Source organism: Diadema antillarum, unplaced genomic scaffold (assembly GCF_040938485.1).
Source record: "Diadema antillarum isolate AM-2024a unplaced genomic scaffold, OU_Dant_1.0 seq00000981_RagTag, whole genome shotgun sequence".
Classification (NCBI taxonomy): Eukaryota; Metazoa; Echinodermata; class Echinoidea; order Diadematoida; family Diadematidae; genus Diadema; species Diadema antillarum.
The window spans coordinates 86,105-108,830 of NW_027271821.1; the positions used below are offsets into that span (position 1 = coordinate 86,105).

Consider the following 22,726-nt stretch of genomic DNA (forward strand, 5'->3'; position numbering starts at 1 on the left):
ATATCTAATGATTAGAGAATTCAGAGAAGTTTACCCTTTCTAGCATGTCGCTTGGCAGATCAATTTGCTATCTCTGTTCCCCTCTTTTATTCTCATTTTCTCTACATCATTATTATTCTTTTCATTTAATCATTTTGCAATTTGTCTTGTAATTGGCAATCTGAGACTCTCCATCTCCTGTTCATCTCTGCCCAGAATTACTTGTCAGTGAAGTTAATCCTGTACCTCCATTTTGGGACCCAATTGATTCAAGTGTAGCTTTTGGGTAAGGTTTTGAATTGTAGTGTAACTTGTGCAGTCAGGGAAGGAGTGCATGAATTGAATTGCTAATCAAGTTTTCTGTTACTCTGTTCTGAGTGTTTCACTTCTTTTCATTGAAATCAACTTTTGAACATGGAGCAGAGATTCCCTTTAAATCCCCAAGCAAAAGTTCATTTTCAATGATTGGTGGGACCAGCTGTATAACATCATACATGGTAAAATCTCTTAACAGTGTACGAAAGATGGATGTTGCTCCCATAACAACAGTGACACCTCATTTGCTATGTCAAAGATGATATTTCTAAACTTTACTGCTGTTTCTATAATAGATTTCTAGTTCTCCAGATAAATCGATGATGCACAAGGCTCTATGCAGCCAAATGTCTTTCACCTTGGGTCTGACAAGGATCTTTCGAGGAAAAGCTCCTCAGAAAGAGCTGGACACAAGACTACACCTGGGTGTGGGTGTGAGATGTGGCACATGAAAGGTCTGTTGCCAGGCAACCAGGAGACTGTGTGAACTTGGGTTTCAGTCAACCTGGCACACATTATACACACACAGAAATCTCTTATTCCACAATGCATGTAGTGAGGGCATGGCAGTGATGCTCAAATGTGCAACATTAATAATGAGACCAAGATTACATAACCGGCACAGTTGCTATCAAGCAGCTATGGCAGTATCATTATTATCGTAGTATTGGTAGCAGCCCTTAATTCCTTAATCATCTTGATAGGCAAAGATCATTAGTGGGCTGAATTTAAGTGGATATTACAACTGTATTAAATCACATCACCACATGACACACACACACATGAACACAAACTAACTGACAAACAGACACACACACACTGCGCACACGATGAATATGGGGTACATTTCGTCAAGGGATGAAACTGAAGTTCAGTGTCCATCTCCGCTGGAAAACAGTCGGATTTGCTGAAAACTCAACAATGCACTGTGTGGCCACCTCTCTCGGCTCTTAGATGCGGTATAAACAGTCCCCCTGGCGAACACGTCTCTAGAGGGCAATTCGAGTCCATTGTCGCTCCATCGTTATCACAAACGAGCGACAATTCCGATTTCTCGCCATCGCGAGGGAGAGGAATCGGAGCCGATGCCTGATGAGGGGCTGCCAGAATGAGATGATTATCTTGTGGGGAGATATTACGCCAGGAAGTGCGCCATCAGCAAAGCCCAGACTGATGACGAAGTTCGAGGAGGAGAAGAAAAGGGATTTTTCTAGAGGGAGTTAGACGGCAGGGAGGGGGAGGAGGAAGAGGAGGAAAGAGCATTGCAGATGGATGCGGCTCCTCAAGTAAAGCAGGATTTGGGCACAGATTGTTATCGCATTATGGCAACTTGGATACAAATCTACAAAGAATCTTTTTAGGACTTCCTTCCGCTTTCTGCTACTGTCTATCCACTCCAAACACACGATGCAGAACATGACATTAATATGAACCGCTGTTTGGCAGTGGCAATACTACATGCTTTATCTATACTGTATGCATGCTACATACAAGAAACTGTGAAGTTTGATTTACACTGTCAGCTGAACATTTTGCATTTGGGGTAATACAGTGTAAAGTTGTGTAATTCAATGTTCAGAAACTCAAGTCTAAATTGCCCATGGACAGGAAGTTCCTGCAGTTATTACTACTGTGCAATTTCTTCGGAATGTTTATTTATTTACACTTCATTTCAATGCAGGATTCATTCTAATGTTGAAAGCACACAATCACATTCATCCTACCTGTACACCTTCTCAGTATACATGTAGTTCTGCTACTATCCATAGTTTCAGTTGCCCTCCTTTAATGTATATACTGTAGACATAAAATAAACATGACTATTGATACAGGAAAGTTTTATTTTGGATCTTTATGCAGGTAAATAGACCTCTTTGTATTACAAATCAAAAAAGCAAAGATTATCAGATTCTATGCTAGTCTTTATGTGCTCAGGCATTTAACATGCCAAACATTTCTAATACCAGCATTCAGTAATCCAAGCAAACTTGACATGTACAATGTAGTTATCAAGTTTAATAGCGCGCTCAATCAGGTATAGCAAGGTGCTTCAGTCCAACAGGAAGGCCATGTGACACAATAGGGATTAAAGGGATTAGATCATCTCTATTCATGGACATCTGTGCCAGTGGGCAAAGAAAGTGCTCCAGCATGGGTGCCAACTAGCAAACACAGCACAGTAAGGGTTTTAAAAAAAAGGTCCTGTTTACCTTTGGGAGCAGTGATTTAAAAAAATGTTCAAGATATCATATTTGACGCATCTATGTCTAGGTCCATTGTATCACAAAACATCCTTGTTACCATATTAAATTTTTGCAATAAAGCCTAGAATATAAGGAGATATCAGTATTTTTCTCATTAAACCATAACTGCAGGCAGTTTAGGTTGGAAAACATTTTTATTATAACTATTGTTCACATTTTGTGTATTTAAAGGACAAGTTCACCTTCATAGACATGTGGGTTGAGTGAATGCAGCAATGTTAGTAGAACACATCAATGAGAGTTTGAGGAAAATCGGACTATCCATTCAAAAGTTATGAATTTTTGAAGTTTCTGCTCAGTCACAGCTGGATGAGAAGACTACTATAGCTTGTGATGTCACATGAGTACAACTACAGTGTATATAAAGAAAGTATAAAGAAAATTCAAGATATTCTCACTTTTCTTTCATAATAAAAGAACACTCGACTTCTCTCTTTCAGAAGTCAGGGGAAATAACATTACCCCTAACATAAGTCAGTTAAATGTCGAAGAAATGTGCACTTTATTCAAAAAGTCAAGTTTTGTGAAATTCTCTTTTTATTTTCCTTATATTGTTGTACGCATGTGACATCATGCACTGTAGTAGTCTTCTCCTCCAGCAGTGATTGCACAGATACATTAAAAATTCATAGCTTTTGAATGGATTGTCGGATTTTCCCCAAATTTTCACTGATGTGTTCTACTAATATTGTTGCCCTCACTCAATCCACATGTATATGAAGGTGAACTTGTCCTTTAACAATACTTAACTTTGATTATACAGATTCAAATTTTTACAGTGGTTGTTTCTATTCCCAACTCACATTTTTAGAACTATTTTAAAGCACTAATGCTGGGTTTTTGTTTCTTCTGCAAATGGTAAATTATGCCTTCAAACTCTCTAGTCTGTGTAAAAATTGTAATCAAGTGCAGTGTAGGTGATGTGCTCTACTAGTTGACCCCATCCCCCCCCCCTCCCCCACATATCAATATACAATTTGTAATTGCATACAGAATCAATGTAGAACAAACTACATGATTAATTCAAAAGCGATAAGGGAATGTTACTGCTCCCTTTTAATTATAATGGATATTGCATGCAATATAAACTGAGAATTGCCAGCTACAAGTAGCATATCTACGGGCATGAAGTAACAGTGGCACATTCATTATTGTAAACCGCTGATTGTTGTGCACACCACTGAACTTTTGTTCTAGGAAATAAAAGCTGCAAACATATGGCACAAAAAGTGTCATGGAGATTTTATTATGTGAGCGAATGCAAGTCACAAAAGCAATCTTTCCACTGATTGCACTGCCATGGTAACGGGAGAAAAAAGCACAGAACAAAATCTATTCATCAAGAATTAAAACTACTATATATTCTGCAGACGTTGCATGCCCTCAAAATCCCACACCTCTTTGCAGCAACCTCATTACCAGCAATGCTATTAAAACTGTGGTCAATACAAAGGGAGCACATTGCCATGACAAGGAAAACATGACCTCATCTGCACACATTCTTTATACTGGCTGTGTGCTTTTTGAAGTATAACATGTATAACCGGATTCAACAGCCCTCTAGGATCTAGGATCTGGGCAATCAATACTAGCACATGCATTGTACATATTCAACCACACACACTAAAAAAAAAGAAAAAAAAATGTTCTTTGCGTCAGAGAATAAATGGTCTACTGATCGTCCATCACACAGGGAATGGTGACCTAGCCTTCCTCAAACACAAGCCTTTCCATGCTTTGACAGTTTAGCTTTCACAGAAAACTGCACCACCAAACAACCTTGATCATGAACACACCTCCAACTGTGCAGTCTGATGAAAAAAGGGCGAAATAAAAGGTTGTATTTATTCAACTCTGTCACAGACGCATACAACGATAAATGCAAACACATATATCATTCAGCTCACCTCACAATTGAGTACCATTGACTACTGGTCTCCTTTATATCATATTTCCCAATCTCTGATTTTCATTGTTCCCTTTCCAATGTCCATACAAATTAATATTTGCACAAGTGGTTTGCACAACTTTACAAAAACTCAGAGCATAGTGTGGAAAAGAAGAAAAGATGGGGGAAAAAATTGTTAAGAAAAATGCACTGAGTCATAACTTTAAAACACGAAATACAGAAATCAGGATTCACTGTTCCACTTAAGTATTCAGTACCCTATGCCTGGTCATTACAGTAAAATGTTGTGTCTCACTCTTCTCCTGACGTGCTTTTTATCAGCAAAGCAATCATGCCACAATGCCAATCTAATCCTGAGCGTGCTGTAAATTTGCAATCAAGTTGAGAGTGTCCACATTTTCCTCTTGGGCGCATTTATGGGAATATCTCACAGTAAACCTATTGGGAATTTCTCTGTCTCTTCGGGATTACGATCCATTTTATAAATACATACCATGTTATCATTCGTCATACAATTATCATCACCTTGGACACATACAACTTGTACAATGTACATGTACCTAGGTAATATAATGGACTTTGTATACGGTATGAATGATCATGGTAAAATATCTACCCATGTAATTACCAGCATACAGACTGCATTAAATTTCAGCAATACAGACTGTGATATACAACATCAAGTATATCGTAGCTTGAAGTATTCAATAGAGGTGGGCTTTGATGTTGTTGTTACTTTACAGTATTTTGTTGGGAAAGAAAAAAGAATACTGATGGGTTCACTGTGTATTATTCGGCAGAGAAAATTCAAACCATCATTCAGTCATTGTATTGGGATTTCTGCTACAAGCACATTGTCTCAACTCATTCCTCATTAGCATTGAATAGGACTAATTGTAATATGAATCATCATTATTTGAGGTCACGAAAAATGCTCTGTATATAAGCCATGAAGAGATGATGGTGGTATATCAATGTACTTTATAACTCCACATCAGACTTATATGTACTGGGCAAGCCAAGAGCATAATTTGCAAAACATCATTTTCATCTCATGTCAAGTGCATGTGTGTAGGGGAGGGGTGGAAGGGGGGGGGGACATCTAGAATTCATGGGACTGGTTAAATTCTCCTTCATCACTACTTCTGAATGTAAATGCACACAAGTGGAATAAATCTCCCGCGTGAAAGATGAAAGGGGCAGAAAATCCAGCAAGCTTCATTCAAGCTTCCAATATCATTCTCGAGAGGGGAGATGGGGGATAGGAGAGAGAAAGAGAGTGAGGCGGAGTAGAATGCAAAGCACGGAGGTTGTAATATTTGCTCAGTCGAAACAGAATTGCAGAGAGCCTCACACTCTTCATTCATGAAGAATCCTGACAGAACCTCACGGCATAACGGTTTATACTGGGTGCTGAATGTGTAGGCTTCATTTTTAGCTATAATTGCAGGCACAAAAAATGAATGAATGAATGAATGAATGAATGAATGAATAAATGAATGAATGAATGATGGATGAATGAATGAATGAATGAATGAATGAATGAATGAATGAATGAATGATGAATGAATGAATGAATGAATGAATGAATGAATGAATGAATGAATGGATGGGTGAATGGACGGACGGGCGGAATGAATAAAGAAATAAAGAAAGAAAAACAATTTTGATGAATAAAGTAAAACAAAACAATAAACTTGAGTCACAACCATCTAGAGAAAACATAACCTTGTTTTCAGATCATCATTGTTATCAGTTTTGCGCCAAAACAAATCTTCAAATGCAGCAGACCAATTTAACTGGGGTATCCCATGGGTACTATGTGCAGGAGCTGTTCTTCTCTGAAGATCTGATGATACATTCAGAAGTGTGGCGGACAGGCACTGCATGTACCATTACTCCAGTGTGCACAATTTGCTCTTTTGCATGCACTCTGTTGATGCAGAAGGGCAGATGTCCACACCACTTGAGAGGGATGGTCTTTTATACAATGTAGCAATGATCATCTACAATCAACATGACGATGGCCTGCAAACAACAGCATAAAGGGCACTAGTGCATATTTATGTACAATAAATACACTGCACATACAGCGTATTTCAAGCCTTCTGCCAAATCAAGAAATTCAAGCGTACATCCTCATGTGCCAAGCACTGGAATAAGGCAAAACCTGCTTTTACAAACGAGTGGAATACCGAATCAGCTGGAGTTGGCCATACCTGCATAGTAGCAGGAGGGACATATTTCCCAGGTCATTGACATCCTCATCTCAGTGAACTCGCCAGCTCGGAATTTCCTGTCATGTTACTTTCATCTCAAAGATGTTTAGTGTATGTGTGCAACACTTGGTTTCAATCCAATGCTATTCAAAGTCTGTATCAAGTTGTGTATCACATGCTTTGATGACATGTGTGTTCTTGTTGCATTATGTGTAAACCTGACTAGTTTTTGCATATAAAAATGGTGCGTCTCCTCTTAAAACTTTGAATACAAAGCTACAGAAAGTAATGATTTCATGACAATAAGTTCAAAGGAAAAATATAAGTCATTACATGAAATTATATGTCATACAATGTAATGTACAATATAAAGAATTAAGACTAAATATGCATCACAAACATAATTCAAAGCAGCTACAATGCATATTATTTATTACCCTTCATATGCTGCATCTGAAGAGAGAGTATTGTGAACATAAGAAACCAAGCCACAAGTCAATGCTATATAATCGGTAGGCAAATGATACGAAAAATGTGTGCGTGCGGCATTTCTATGGACACATCTCCTCAGCTTATAGCAACAGAATTTTTGGACCGTCCACCCCATGCACTGCACCACCAGGGGCATCCCACATCCCACATTGCCTCCCTTTGAAATGAGATCACATGTGTGACTACGCAGGAGATCAAAGTAATGGAGAGAATTTAGGGGGCAAAGCATGCATGCAGATGATCCTCACAATTCATGCTTGAACTTCCGAGAAGCCGGCAACTGCTTCCAGCGTGATCAAACTTGACCAGTGATTAAAACCTTCCCTCTACAACAGCAGATGACAGGATGCTATGGAGTGATGAAAATCAGGGTAAGAGTGGATGGGAGTAGGGAAGAGCAGGATTTCACAAATTGTGAGATTGCATATATACATACAACATTGTATATGGGCATTTCCACAGTATAAGGGTACATTTCAGGGATGTCACTTTATTTTCTGTTTCCAATGTGCATTACCCCCCCCCCCCCCCCCCCCCATAAAATATGATCTTTTACAACAGTTTCATGAGAGAAAACTTTGCCCCAAAATTGCTTCAAAGATGCAATCTACTAGAATTTTGCCAAAATAAAAAAAATTGGGAGGGTAATTATGTAATGATGGACAGACATCTACGGAATGTATATTAGCATACATATTGTATGATGGTCAAATAATGAATGCTCACTGAAAATTTGTTGTTTTTCAATAGCATGGCCTAAATTGGTAAGAAATGATAGTAACAGCCCTAAAATTCTGAACACTGTGTTTTCTATCATTTCTAGACTTAGTGGTGAATGTACATGTAGAACATGGACGGACAAAACTATCACATATTCGTCTGTCCATGTTACGTACGCATGGTACGTGTATGTTACCCTAAAATTTTTCATTTTGGCAAAATTCTACTAGATTGCTTCTTTAAAGGCAAGCAATTTTGGGGCAAACTTATCTCTAATTAAACTGTTCTGAAAGAGTGTATTATTGGGGGGGGGGGGGGGTATGCACTCTGGAAACAGAAAATAAAGCGACATTCCTGAAAAGTACCCTTTTACTCTGGAAATGCCCATGTGCATGTACAAACAATGTCTGCTCATCGAAAAATAAAACAAAGCACACAAAAAATCCACAGCACAGACAAACATTACCATGTAAGGATTGCAGGGCATGATGTCAGAGACCGTGTGTGTGTGTGTGTGTGTGTGTGTGTGTGAGTATGACAGAGAAGATTTTTTTTTTCATCAGTGATCCAATTCATCTTCATAACAAACTTAACCTTCATACATTATGTACAACAAACATTGGACCCATGATCAGAGTTTCAATGTAATCTGATGATAGTGTACCTTGTACAATGTACCTAAAGTGGTTAAGCATCAGTTATTACATCATAGAAATAAGAATCTGAAATGCAAACAGTGCTTCAGAGGTCACAATTAGCAGCTGCTGGAATTGGATTAGCTGGAAATACATATATGCAGTACTAAGACAGTTTTGAATCGAGAAGTATCCAAGATGAATGTTTAGAATGTTCATCTTTCATTATACAATGGACACATATGCGTGGCTGTAGGCCTACACTGTTATTGTTTTCATGGATTTTGGAGTCATGACTGTCTCTCCAAAGTATAAATTCTTCAATGTTTACCATTAAATAATATTATAATCAGGTCTTATTTTTCTCCAAATAAAAAATCATTGCAGAGTCATACAGTTATACATGCAGTGACTAAATCTTACAGTACGTAGAATGTACAATTGTGAATGTGATGTATTATACAGATGATTTTGTATCATACAGTACATAAATGTACATGTACAATGTAGGTGCCCTACACGTGTCGGTATGTGCAATAAATATTGCTCCTGAAATGAATCGTTTGAAGGCATAAATGATTCTCTTCATTTTTTCTTTTCTTTTTTTTTTTTTTTTTGGGGGGGGGGGGGGGGGGGGGGCAGACAGAGCAATGTGCTTCACCACAATTGTACACTGTAATTATATTACTGTAATTTTACAGGCATATTCATTACCATGACAAGCTACAGAAGCTGAGCATACGTGTGTACATGTATACATTCATATACTGCATTCACCAGCCTACATGTAATGGAATATGAATACTTCATTGTATTCAGTGGGAGAAATCAATATTCCCATTCCCGGGGAAAGAGATTTTCACAGTGCTGCTGGCAGGACAATCCCCTTAATACAACGAGACAAATATCTCGTCACATACAATGTATGATGCACTAGACACTGTATCTGTGCTGCTTTCATTCAATTCACCAGACATGAAGCCTTGAGAATGCATGAATAGCTTGGAGTGTAACGCCATTCATGCAGGCTATGATAATTTCATAAATGGTTGTTGGTCTGTACAAGGCCTGCTATCATCCGTCTTCCCGCGGCATGCTTGCATGGTAGCAGCACGTCATCACTCCCCTTTTTCAAATTGATTGGCTATTAATAATTAGGGAGGGAGCAAGCATCGCATAAAAAGCTGGCTGTGAAATTATCTCGTCCCGCGCACACTAGAAACAACCATCCATTGCATCCGTGGACAGTGTGGCATGCATGGTAGGGTGTGGACACTATGAGGTTTCATTCTGCAGCTTGAAATGGCTTCCATAGACCTATAATTAAAGGTTTTGACTAGAGTTTGTGTCCTCTCCATGAACTCAATGCCAGGACAACACACTGCAAGCAGAAATAAGGCAAAGCACAAAGGTATCTAAAGTAGGTATGTCTTCAACTCCTGATACCATTTACACGCTTTGCTTAATGACTGTAAAAAAGTAACTGATATTGGAATAATAGCAATATTTACTATAAAGTACATGTATATTGTAGTTAACAACAAATACATTTATGACTGAATACCTAGAGATATGTCTACAATGTAACACATGAGATCCACTAATTGTTACAGAATTACATGTATGAGCATGAATCTTATCATTCAGGAAAAGGAAGTCTTGGAATAGAGACAGCACTATAAGAGTATTAAATGAAAGAATTGATAAAATGCAAAATGAACACCATATTGCAGACTGATTAAAACACTACAACATATCATGTGCTTCCTTTTTTCATTGAAATATTTCATAAACTGAGAAGATTGTACAATCACAACTTTATGCAGCTAGATAAAGGTTTAGTTTACAATTTCATTTGCAAGGGTGGCAACGAACTTGTCGTAAGACGAACTTGTCGTAAGCAGAACTTGACTTTGCTGTCAAAATCATATCATGCATATAACATGTGTACAAGTGCTGTACAATTGAGCTTCTTTCACAGATTCTATGAAATTACATAACGTACCATGTACCAAAAAATAGTGAACTCAATTTTCACCCTGTTTTCTGCTGAAACTATAGAGTTTTCTTATTTGAAGGAAAATACAGCTCAAAGACAGGGTTTGTCAGAGTGAAATCAATGAGATTTACATGTACAATGTAATCCATTTCCTATGGAAACCTGGTGGCCTGTGTATTACAAGTCTATGGGGACTTCAGAATTCAGGATGGAATGGGTTAAACACAGCATATGACAAAACTGAGGTGGATTGTCGCCTGAACACTTCTCCCTCAGGAATCCTACACTATGGTTGAACTGCAAGTGGCAAGACATAATGTACTGAAAATTTTTATATGGCAAGTAGGCCTATACACAACTGCTTATATCGTTATATCAAATAATAGTATAGTGAGAAGGGAATCAGAAGAGGAGTGTACAAGTAAGTAGGAAACAAATTAAAAGAGAAACACATTGGATAGAGAGGATTTCAGTTGTATATCTTGGATCACACAAAACTGACAGGGAGCAACATGTGTTGAAATACATTGTAGGTCAGGTATGTACTGATGTATTGCACAGTCAGAGAGGGACTAACTTGGCACTATTGTATACTGTATACGCTATATATTTCGCGGGGGTTTTATTTTCGCGAATTTCGCGAGTCGTGAGCTATTCGCGAAATTAATAACACACGAAAATATTACCTTCCAAAATGAATCCCTTGCCTTGATGATACGAACATTTCAGTACTACAATACCATGTCACGGTTTACCGAACAGACCATACTGGCTAAGCTTGTTTACGCACGTCCACGTCTAGCGTTACTTACGAATACTGTAGAGAGCCAATCCATTATCGCAAGGGGACTGACTACTCGTCAGAAATACTAGCGCGATGGACTTTACCACTTCAAAAATGTTGAATTCTAACTTACTAGTTCGCAGATTTTGGCAAGTCTTTTTCATGCAGTGTATAACTAGTATCATTCTTATATGCTAGTAAGTTGAAAATTCACACTTTCTTTGCCACTTCATATTTTCTCTGGTCCCCCAGTCGCGAATTTAACCACTCGCGAAAATTTGTGACAGCGGCAATTCGCGAAAATTTATGTACGCGAAAATTATAGCGTATACAGTAGTAAATTAATAAAATCTGTTATGTCTGAGAAGGTTCTGGATGGACTTCAACATCTGCAGTCTACAATAATGTAAGTCTAGCATCCATTGACTGGCACAGTGACCCGGCATTCCAAGGAACACGTGTACAATGTACAACTGTACGTGTACCTTGTACACCTTTATTCCTGAACAATCAATCATTTGCTATGTTTGTTGTTAGCAGAATATGAACACATTACCGTTCCAACACACCTAGCCTACAAAGGTTATGTACACACAGCATATGACACAGAAGTTATCGCCACACGTTGGATTGCATTGTTGACTTTTGCCCACACGTGGGTGCATTATTCAAACGGAACCAACACACACACACGTCAACAGACATCCTTGCTTGCAAACGCTAAAATGCAGTTAATGTAGTTTCACGGCTATTAACACAGTTATCATTACAATGTACGTCTATAAACTTTTCCGAAAAAAGACAAATTGAAGGACTCCTGACATGGATACAAGTTTCTTTTTTTTCACACAAAGCAGAAGGAGTTAGATGATCCATACAGTTTGGTAGCTCTTAGAAGAATGAAGACATTTATCTATAACTTGGGAATTCCCTTTTCCTAGAAGAATCAAGATAGCGGAAATTCCACAATGATTACGTTTGACACGACAACAATGACAGGCATAGAACACTTTTCACCTGAACTCAACAAGTTACAAGAAAAATGCTAAAACTGTATGAAGAATACAATGTAATACAGTGTACATGCTGTAAATTGTCTTTGGCAATTTAACATGAAATTCACTACCGGTACTGGGAAAGACATTAAAGGGCATTGTATTCCAGTGATTATGCACTTGAAGAAATTGATATCGGTATTGGTACAATTACACATACAGTACAGCTAATAATTACTGGGGGATAGAAACTGAAGGAAAAGGAACCAGATACAATCAAACCTGTCTATAACAGCTATCCAAGGAAGATGAAAAAGTGGTCATTATAGACAAGTTCTTCAACATTTTTTTTTTTTTTTTTTTTTTTTTGGGGGGGGGGGGGATTTTCATTTAGCAGCCCCATACGGAAGTGGCCGCTAAGACAGGTTTGACAGAACTTTGTCCTGGATACCCAATATCAACTTTGCAATATACTGCATATCATACAGATTTTTTTTTTTTTTTCCCATGAGCCCCATTTTGGGGTAGATAAAGTTATCATTCTTGATGAAAAGTCGAAACATTGATTAACTAGTGTTCAGTCACAGGGAGTATAAACATGTACCCCATACTAAAGGCCCACTGGAAAAAAAATATCGATAAAGCATTTAATATGTTTTTGTTGTGCCATTACACTGGCTGCAAAACCCACAGCAAAAAAAAAAAAAAATGATCTACATAGTACATTGTATGTCAGGAATTTTACAGCAATGAGAAAAAAGAGCAAGTATTATTCACACTTTTTTAACATCGTAAGTGGCAAAATTCACACTTTTTTAAGATCTTGTTTAATTGTTTGTTTCCCCCCCCCCCCCCCCCCCCCCCCCCCCAGGATACACACACCAGCATTGTACAGTATTTGATGAGAAGCTTCGAATGAGAATTCAAAATGTGAAGAAAGAGTACAGTAGTGTTTTTCACTGTCAATGTTTACAAATGCCCTGTTGAGAGCACTGCCCTATCACTCAATGTCTTGGTCAGACCTTGCAAATGTATACATGTAATACTCTTATTTCTTGGGGGGGGGGGGAATAAGAAAGTCTACAGTACCACACAAAATTGAATAGCATCATAGGCAGAATGATGAGTGTTCAGTTCAAACAATTACATCTCTGTTCATTCTGATCACATGATGGCATCAAGCGACAAATATTTGATCTCCATAAAATCCATAGTAATGTACATTATGCATTTTACACTGAATTCAAACAGACTCTACAGCACATCACACTGACTTCCAAGGTCTGACCACAATGTTTCTTGAAAGCAAACCCCAGACCTCTCCCTGCACAACAATTTGGAGCAATTTTGTCGACTCAAGGTGGGTAATTTGCCCGTTCTACATTTCGCATATACTTTACACACATTACTTTACTAGGGTTTGCAAATCTACTGAATGACCAACATGCAGATATACAATAGTTTGTGTGTGTGTAACTTTATTTCTTATGATTTCCACAATATGATCTCCAAAAGGTCTCCAACATTAAGAACGTTACTTTGATGCTGATAGGTCAGTTGAAGAGAGGCAATTTACAGACCCTCTGTATACCCTCATTGCCAATCTTGATATAAGAGTTGGCCTATATTGAAATACATGCACATCATCCCGAGTGTGATGAAAAACAAGTGTCCACGTTGCAGCTAAACCCAGACAGCATCATAAACACAAACAGAAGCCCACACAAAGGGAAGGATTGGAGGTAACCTTACAAGGACTTGCAAACTCGCTCAGGTAGAAACACAAAAGTACATGTGGAGTGATCGGCTATTGTTGGCCCGCGGACTTTGGATGGTTGGCTGTCTACAAAGGTTGCCGGTTATTCAGAGTGGCCCAGCTGTTGCTCACGTCAGCCACTTAACCTTCAACGGTTCATAGGGCAAAGAAATGTCCATGTACAATATGTAGGTGCTATATTTTGTGCCATGTGTATATCAATGCATATAATGATAAAAAGTTGTATGCATGAACAGTGTATAAAGATGATGTATGAGCTCTTGATAGTTGCAGGCCACTCCTGCACCATGGTAAAGCGAGTATAGACACATATAAAGTGTCATACAATGTGTAGTCAATTGGAAGACAAGGACTTGTTTTGCCTTTAGAAGCAGCCGACCAGTAAGCAAATATGTAAATTATTTGAATCAGCAATGTATATAAACACACTACCAGTGGAAGGTTGATTTGCACGATGAAAGGTGTGATCAGAGAGTGATTGTAGAATTAAAGAAAAGAGTCAGAGAGTAAATAATCCATGGAGGTAGAAAAGACTACCTCCATGAATAATCCAAGGCCCCACCCCCACCACATCCCTGCTGGTCTTTAACCCTTCAAGTACCCATGCACTGAGCCATAATTTATCCCATGACTTTTCCAAGTCATATTATCATCACATTAATTCCCTACACTTGTGAAGTCCATCTTCTGCAGCAGGAGAAGGACAAATCCACTCAGGTGTGACAGTGCAGCAGCTTCCAGATGACTGTCCATTCACAACACTGCCATTCAAAAGGATTAATGGGATTACGCAATACTCATTGACTGTGAGTTTTTCAGGACATCTGTGCGGATCAACAAAGGAAGCGTGCCACTGGAGGCTCAGATCAGAAACAAAGCATAGTACAAGAGTCAGTATAAGATCCATTTTACTAATTCAAGCTACGGATCAAAATATAATGCCATGGATGGATGTCTGCTATTCTAGATTTTCTGATTATCTGTTTTACCTTTAGATTGTTGTTGTTGTTGTTGTTGTTTTGTGTTTAGTGGCGTTTTCCATTCTCTTTAGAATATTTACGCCAAACACTTATCTATAAATTTCTTTTCCTTTTATCATTTTTTTTCCAAAAAAGAATATTGTAAGGAGTATCCTTGGTCAGCTGTCGGTACGTCTATTTGCCTGCTTAAAATATTATCGGGCTATAGAAGATGTCAGGCTACCAGACGTAATTCCAGGACTAAATTTGAATAACACAAATCATGCACCATAAAAAAAAAAAAATAAAGTCTACAGTGCAGTGTACAGTGGCTACAACATCATTAATACCACAAATTTCAGCAGATGATCTGCATACGCAGTGTAGACTCTACAGTGTATCACTTGTACAGGCAGCTACCGGCAGGGGGTAGTGAGCCAGTAGCTACCAGTAAATTTTCAATTTCTTAACAATCTATACTCAATAGCATGAAAAACCCGATAATAAACAAGATCAACAGCAAACCAATTATACCACAGAAAACTTTTCTAGGGGATGCACATAGGAAAAAGCATTAGGTGCATTTCACATGTATTGCCAATAAAAGGGTAGGGGTATGATTCATGATGTCGGTTTCAAAATCTGAAATATAAAAGCATTAAAGGCATAACCCAGCGCGTCAAAATAAACAACCCATACGTTCGAAGCAGTTATCTTGGAGCATGTACTGCAAATCGCATTTTCAATGCGCACCTGTGGATCCAGAGTATTTTCTTTACATGTGAGTAAAAATTGGAATTTAAGGCAAATCGTGAGATATTTTATTTCTATTGATAGAAAAACATTAGGGTGTCAATGTGTTGGACATCCAACCATCACATCACAGAGACTCCAACTCTCCCGTTTTCGACGGGAGATCTCCCGCCGAAAGCCCATTTTTGCAAAATCTCCCGTTCTCCCGTTTGAGATTTGATTTCTCCCGCCCTGGCTCTGTGTCTCCTGGTGGAAAGGATTTCTTAATTATTGCTATCGTATGTTGAAAAAATAAGCCTTGGATAGCACCAGAGAACATCTAGAACCATAGAAACTTCGCGCTTCGCACACATCAACTTGGAGTCTCCCGTTTGCTAGGGGTTTCAGGCGGGAGAATCTCCAGATCAGAAGGTGCTTGGGGTTGGAGTCTCTGACATCAGACCATGAGTATGACCATACTTTGTTGAGCTACATTTGTAGTTTGTGCTGTCTGGGTAGACTAAACTTTACACTGAACTCAAATGAACTTTGATACTAACTAACATTAGTATTGTATGGATTTCATAATTTGAAGTGCCATGCAGGATTATAACACTAACAGTAACACTTCAGTTCAATTAGACCTATCATTCTCTAGTTTTGACTTTAGGACTCGGAGGTTATACTAACCTTCATATCATTCACAACTGTTTGGAACAGTCCTCCAAGAACACTGCAGTCTCTTTCACTACCTTCCATGGTGACAATGCTATCCAGTCACAAAACAACAGAAAAATAATAATCCCTTCAGGGTAGTCCACACGGCTGTGTGATCCGACTGACACGCTGCTGGTCTGAGCTGAAACCTATTGTTTGCCCGTCCGTAGCGTTGTTGGAAGTACGAATCGCCGCGGCACGTCGTGAGAAACCTTCCGAGCGGGGATGGATCGGCACGGGCCGAACCAGGACGGCGCCGGATGACGTCCAAAGGGACCTCTCCTCCACGACTTTGAGGGCCGCTGGATATACTCACTACACTGCGGTAATAATTAGATGGGATTTCCAGTCAGTAAGTTACTTTTCAAAATTTATGTTGCCTACACTCCATGGATTTTGCCATCAGCCGAATTCCAGTAATTGCAATATCACTTGCATGGGTTTTGAAACGCACTGGAGTCCCTCACCGGGTTCACTAGCGCTGTATGAAGCATAGACACGTTGGGCTAGGCTAGAAATTGGTATACGAGTACGTGTACTACATTGTTACTGCCTGCATGCATTGCTATGCTGTGTGCGGTGTGTTTGCCCGATGGCCCTGTTAGCCAGGCTACACAACAGCTGTTCGAACCTGCCGCACTGTACTCTGTGTGGTACGTACGGTAACGTGCACGGCGGAGACTGCGCGCGCGATCTCAACCGGTGCATTCGTCATGCGCTTATTACTAGTATGCAAAATGCTCAATAAAGCAGGGAGGTGGGAACATGTCAATATAGTACATGTATTTCGCAACTTTTCATCTGATCCGGATTGTTACTAACCAATTGCCAAGGGTAATCATGATACTATGTATGGGATGACCGTCGTTTATATATGATTTTTTAATTCTTTCGTATGTTCCCTTTTCTTCTGATTACGTTATTGCTGGAATTAAGTGAATGTACAACATTATTTTTAAAGAGAGAGAGAGAGAGAAAAAAAAAAAGAACACTGAAGATATTTAACAGTAGACCTCTGTCTGATAACTACTCAGTACTGCCCAACATCCATTTGAGAGGAATATTCATAGAATGATCTTACTTTTTGGACATGGCAATGGGGAGAATAGAAACACAAAGCAGACAAAACTACGTTACCAACGTGGTAACAAACCAACCATCAGAAACGCAAAATCAAAGCGTGTCGCTATGATAATAATAATAATAATTATGGACTAAAAATTGCTACTCACACTCCCCCCCCCCCCCAAAAAAAAAGCGTTCGAAGTGACCTGTTTTTAGACACACGGTATCGTCAACGTTATGTTTTTGTTTTGTTTTTCTGTCCTCACGAAATAGATTTTTGACATTTAGGGAGGTAAAATCTTAAAGAATGATATGAAGATCACTTCTACATGTAAACTGTGTGTTGAAGATTAAATGCAATTAGTTGTAAATCTGACATCTGTTAAACTGAATTCTGTATTTCAGGAAAGTGCCATTTTATTGTTATTTTCCAACTTGTGTGAGAAGCACTTATTCAAAATGTCATTTGGTACCATAGCAAAATACGCCATTTAGGATAGGATCTATTATGTTTCAGAGACGGTGACATTCAATCTGTTGGTGGAAACTTGACGTGCATGTTATGGTCTATTTTCGAGGTGTCGATCACTGGAACATGGGTTCTTTCCAGCGCCTTGTCTGAGAGTGATCCCCTTACGCAGTCAGACTGGAGGAAAGGGGGGGGGAGGAGGGGTCTAGTGTGTAGGGTTGTCATTTCCGGTCAGGTCCATGGTCTCCTGCATGCAAGACCATGACAGTGACGTGAAATAGTAATTTCGTTGTCATGGCATGGGATCCAGTGAAAGGTTTGAAGGTTTACAAACTTCACTCTGTAACATCTGGCCAGGAAGAGACGGATGTAGGTATGGGACTGCTTCACGTTAAAGGAGTTTTCGACACTTCACAGATTGTGTATTCCGAATTCAGAGGCAAAATGTATCTGTTAATGTGCGTTATGGTTAGGCACATTACACAGCTGAAATACATAGTACATGCTCCTCATGTTGTGCAGTCCTTGGTAATCAAAGTGATGTATCACATAATTATTATTCTACCTTGATTTACCTTGATGTTGGGCATAAAATAGTCCGAACTTGTTTGTCCCTTTGTATCCTCCTGTGATAACCATCGTCAGCATTATCTATTATAGGACTATAAATAACAATATTTTTTGGAATGAATGATTATTGTAATTAAAAAAAAAGAAATATCCCCTCCATAGTCATGATTAATGGCTCATCGTCTTTAGTTCTGTCACACGCTATCTGGAGCAAATTGCCTCGTATCCAACATGCCAGCAGGCCCTTTTAGTTCTTTGACCCTGATTGACTCTGTGTCTGGAAATGACAATCAGATAATGTTGTTAGTAAGACCACAGTCTTAGCTGTTGGCAACCAACATAGAATTATTTTCTTTTGCTGTGGTGGGGTCAGAATAGTGAATAAAACTATAAATGCCCGGTATGAAATATGATTAATCTAATGCCGATGTAGCACTTAGTGGACGAAACTGCGGACGATTTGTCAGCAAACTCTCGAACACTTGAGGGCAGCATTCAGAAAAGGTCCATGCGCTTTTTTCGAAAGCGTCGATAAAGAACAGAGCGATACAGTGAGCATCGAAGAAAGGGGGGGGGGACAGAGTACAACGCAACAAACACTTGCAAAACTAATGGTCTCAATGTCAATTCTGCTGAAACACCTGAAGTCTTGAGTCTTACTTTATCAGCGAAACTTGATTGACTGATTAATATAATTTTATAGACAAGGACTTGATAATCTTCTAGAAACAACAGCGGGGTGTTGAAAGAGCAGAATCTGCAAAAACATTCTTCTCCTTACATCGTATTTATTATTTAATTTGTATTCCCCGACAGAAATACAAGTTCTGTTGAGGGGAAATATAATTCCCAAATGCCTGCAGAACTGTCATTTTTGCTGTAAAAAATATACCCATAAGAAATATGTGAAATAACGCTACACTACACAATTTTAGTCGGGTAACGACGAAAATGCGAAATATAAACAAAAAAGGTTAGCCGGAAGTACAGCCTTACAGCATACCGAATTGTGGTTGCTATAATATACGTACTTCCCCCCCCCCCCCCCCCCGCCAATCTATTAGCGATAATCGGCAGAGGATCAGGCCATGATAATAGCAGTATCATCTACCGATCCACCGATCCACCGATCGCTATCGAGTGAAACGCATGCAGCTTCGGAAAATACGATCGCTAACATCAGGTAACGTTTTACCTATGTAACCACTACTGACAAAAACAACAACAACAACAACAAACAAACTCCTGAAACCGAAGAAGTCATATGCTTACGATCGGAATTATTTTACACTTTTGATCTCACAGCAGTAGGCCCTACTCTAAAACAACTCATTATCCTGGCTAATCTGTCAGCCAGACAAGGTTTTTGGTAAAGCCTTTCGAAATATTTATTGTTATTATTATTATTATTACTACTAGTATTATTTACGGTGCGCTTTTCCCACAAGGCCCAAACAAATTCCAAATGTGGTGGAAGATGAATTATTTTGAGCCCATCTGAGAACTATGTCTTGGCTTTATTATTGTCCTCGAATTCTAATGTGAGAAAGAGGAAAGTTTTCACAGACGAATGCACCTGACAGTACTGATACTTAGTAGTCACACGCGCTATCACAATCAAAACATCTCTTGAAGCCAACGCGCATCATTCTGTAATGATCATACGTCATAACACATTCATGCGCGTATTTTTTGTTGACCTGGATACAACTCGTCAGTATTGTAGCGATGATGATTTTGAGGATTATTCTCTCAGTGTCAGAGGTTATATAGTTTATGATCTCTTATAGACTCTGAATTGATCATCTTCTTGGATATCGATTATGTCGAACTTATCACCACGAGGTGCTGAAAACAATCATCCTGGTCATTCTGATCACCGTCGGTGAGTGGGTGCAGAAAATGCATAGCTCAAAAACCATAAAATGATTTTCAAGGATTTTCAAGACTCGGTTTCGCAAAGATCTGAGAAGTGTAGGGCCTATAAGTAGGCCTACATGACGCAATGTATTCGCAAGGATAACCCATTACAGCTCTTGAACGTTAAATTTATTACATTTCATATTCATTTGAAGTGTCTTGTATGAACGATAGGTCCATTGATTGGTATTAATGTTCCTTTCTATAATATTGTGTTTCCTTATTGTTCCCTCACCTGACAGCCATTTCTCAACTTTGGGATGTATAGGTGCCTATGTGTTTCTCGGTACTCAAACGTTATTTCTGTGTGTTATTAATTGATTGTTAAAACGTTTATACACACAGGCATGGTATGACGGAAGGACTTTAAAGGGATCATATAGCTTTGGTTGACACCTAATTTCAGGTTTCTAACATTTATTGGTGAGATATCATTATGAGAAACCTCTTTTGAAATATGAAAGAGTATGTAATTCTACGAGGAATTCAATGTTTATTTGATGAAAATTGGTTTTGAAATGGCTGAGATATCAAAAAAAGAGCGATTCCAATTAAGTGTGGGACCCACACTTTCTTACGATCACTTTGTTTTACTTTGTTTTTTGATGTTTCAGTCATTCCAAACCCGATTTTCAACAAATAAACTTTGAATTCCTCTTAAAATGGTATGCTCTGTGTTTTCTTGGTATCTCGCAAAAAGTTAAAAGCCCAATTCTCAGCTCCACCCATACTGTACCATCCCTTTAATAAGGAAGAAGGTAATTCAGATTTTTTTTCCCCCTCTGTTTCCTCAATATTGTGTAAAAAGTTTAGAGACCAACGCTGACAATAAAGGTCTCCTTGAGTCTTTTATTCTTACCGAAGTGGAATAGAGGCCTTTGCTAATCACCATCTTGTAGCTCATTGTTTTGTTAATGTTGAAAAAGAAAACTGGTGTCATTAATCTTTTGTTGCTGTGGTTATATCAGCCTGTCGCTTTGCTAAATCCCCGACTGTTTTCTATAGTTCACTGGCGGATCCAGCGGGGGCGCACCGAGCGCGTGCTCCCCTTTCATTTTTTTAATCAAAATAAAAGAAATGAACAGAAAAATGAAGGGCGGCGCGTGCGCCCCAACCCCCCATTCATTTTTTTTATTATTATTATTGTAGTGGTACCATAAAATTGCGTTGAAGCTTCCCCCTTTTTTTACTTGTCAGCCGATGAAACCCGGAAGGAAGTGGCACCACAAGTAATTTTCGCCCCCCCCCCCCCCTTTACGGAATTCCTGGATCCGCCCCTGTGTAGTTCGTCTTTCCTATCGGTTTGAAGGCCTATACACTAAACCAGACAAAAAAGTTGTATAAAAAGATCTATAGACGTAATCTTCCAAGTATCTTCGTTTGTAAAAGCCATTTCTAAAATTTCAACAAAAAGTTGATGAAAAATTACACATTCCATCAACTTGATACTGGCATATATACCAAGAGTAGCAATTATTCCCTTGCTCTTTGGAAGCAGTTAGTCAAGTGCTCTTTCATTACGCTAGAAAAAGTGAATTTTTGTAGAATTCCCTTTATATTTTCTTGTGGTCCCCACATGACGTCATAACCTCCAGTAGTCTCCTCATCCAGCGGTTCCATCACAAAAATTCATAACTTTTGCATCGATTATCCAATTTTCCTCAAACTTTCAAACTGTTGTTGTTGTTGTTGTTGTTGTTTTGTTTTGTTTTGTTTTGTTTTTGTTTTTGTTTTTTGCTTGTTGGCTGACTAAACCCGGGAGTAGTCAACTTTTTCTAATTCTGAACCCCCCCCCCCCATAAAAATCCTAGTTATACGGGCCTCTTCAACGGCCGAGTATAATGAATGGCCTTGTATAGGCTATAAATATGCAGAGCGCTGTAAGCACTATTTGGAAAAAAGTGAATGATGTTTCGAATTTCAAAACGCTTTTAGTTTTAGTTTTCTAATTTTTAGTTTTTAAGTTGCCTTTCACTAAAATTTCCAGACTCCCTTGTGTGCATCCCAGTTAATGGTCAGTATCAGCCAATAAGAAAGGGATATTTATATCGATATGATAAGTCATTTTATATTACTTTAAATACCCACCCGACCTACTCGTAACATTCTGACATCTTTTTATCTTTTCCTCAATCTTTTATCCTGTTTTCCTCTTTTATTACTAAATCCTTTTTTTTTTTTCATATCTTGTGCGCAATGGTGATGC

General features: G+C 38.7%; 1 protein-coding gene across 1 annotated transcript in view; it reads right to left on the reverse strand.

Annotated features, from left to right (window-relative positions):
* LOC139742174 (protein MTSS 2-like) overlaps window positions 1–17,000 on the reverse strand; it is a gene marked incomplete at its 3' end in the record, with an annotated part of 94,808 nt that extends 77,808 nt beyond the window's left edge. The window contains exon 1 of the mRNA XM_071652748.1: window positions 16,470–17,000. Within this exon, the coding sequence (XP_071508849.1) occupies window positions 16,470–16,538 (69 nt within the window). The remainder of the gene's footprint in view (window positions 1–16,469) is intronic.
* Between the last annotated feature and the right edge of the window lie 5,726 nt (window positions 17,001–22,726).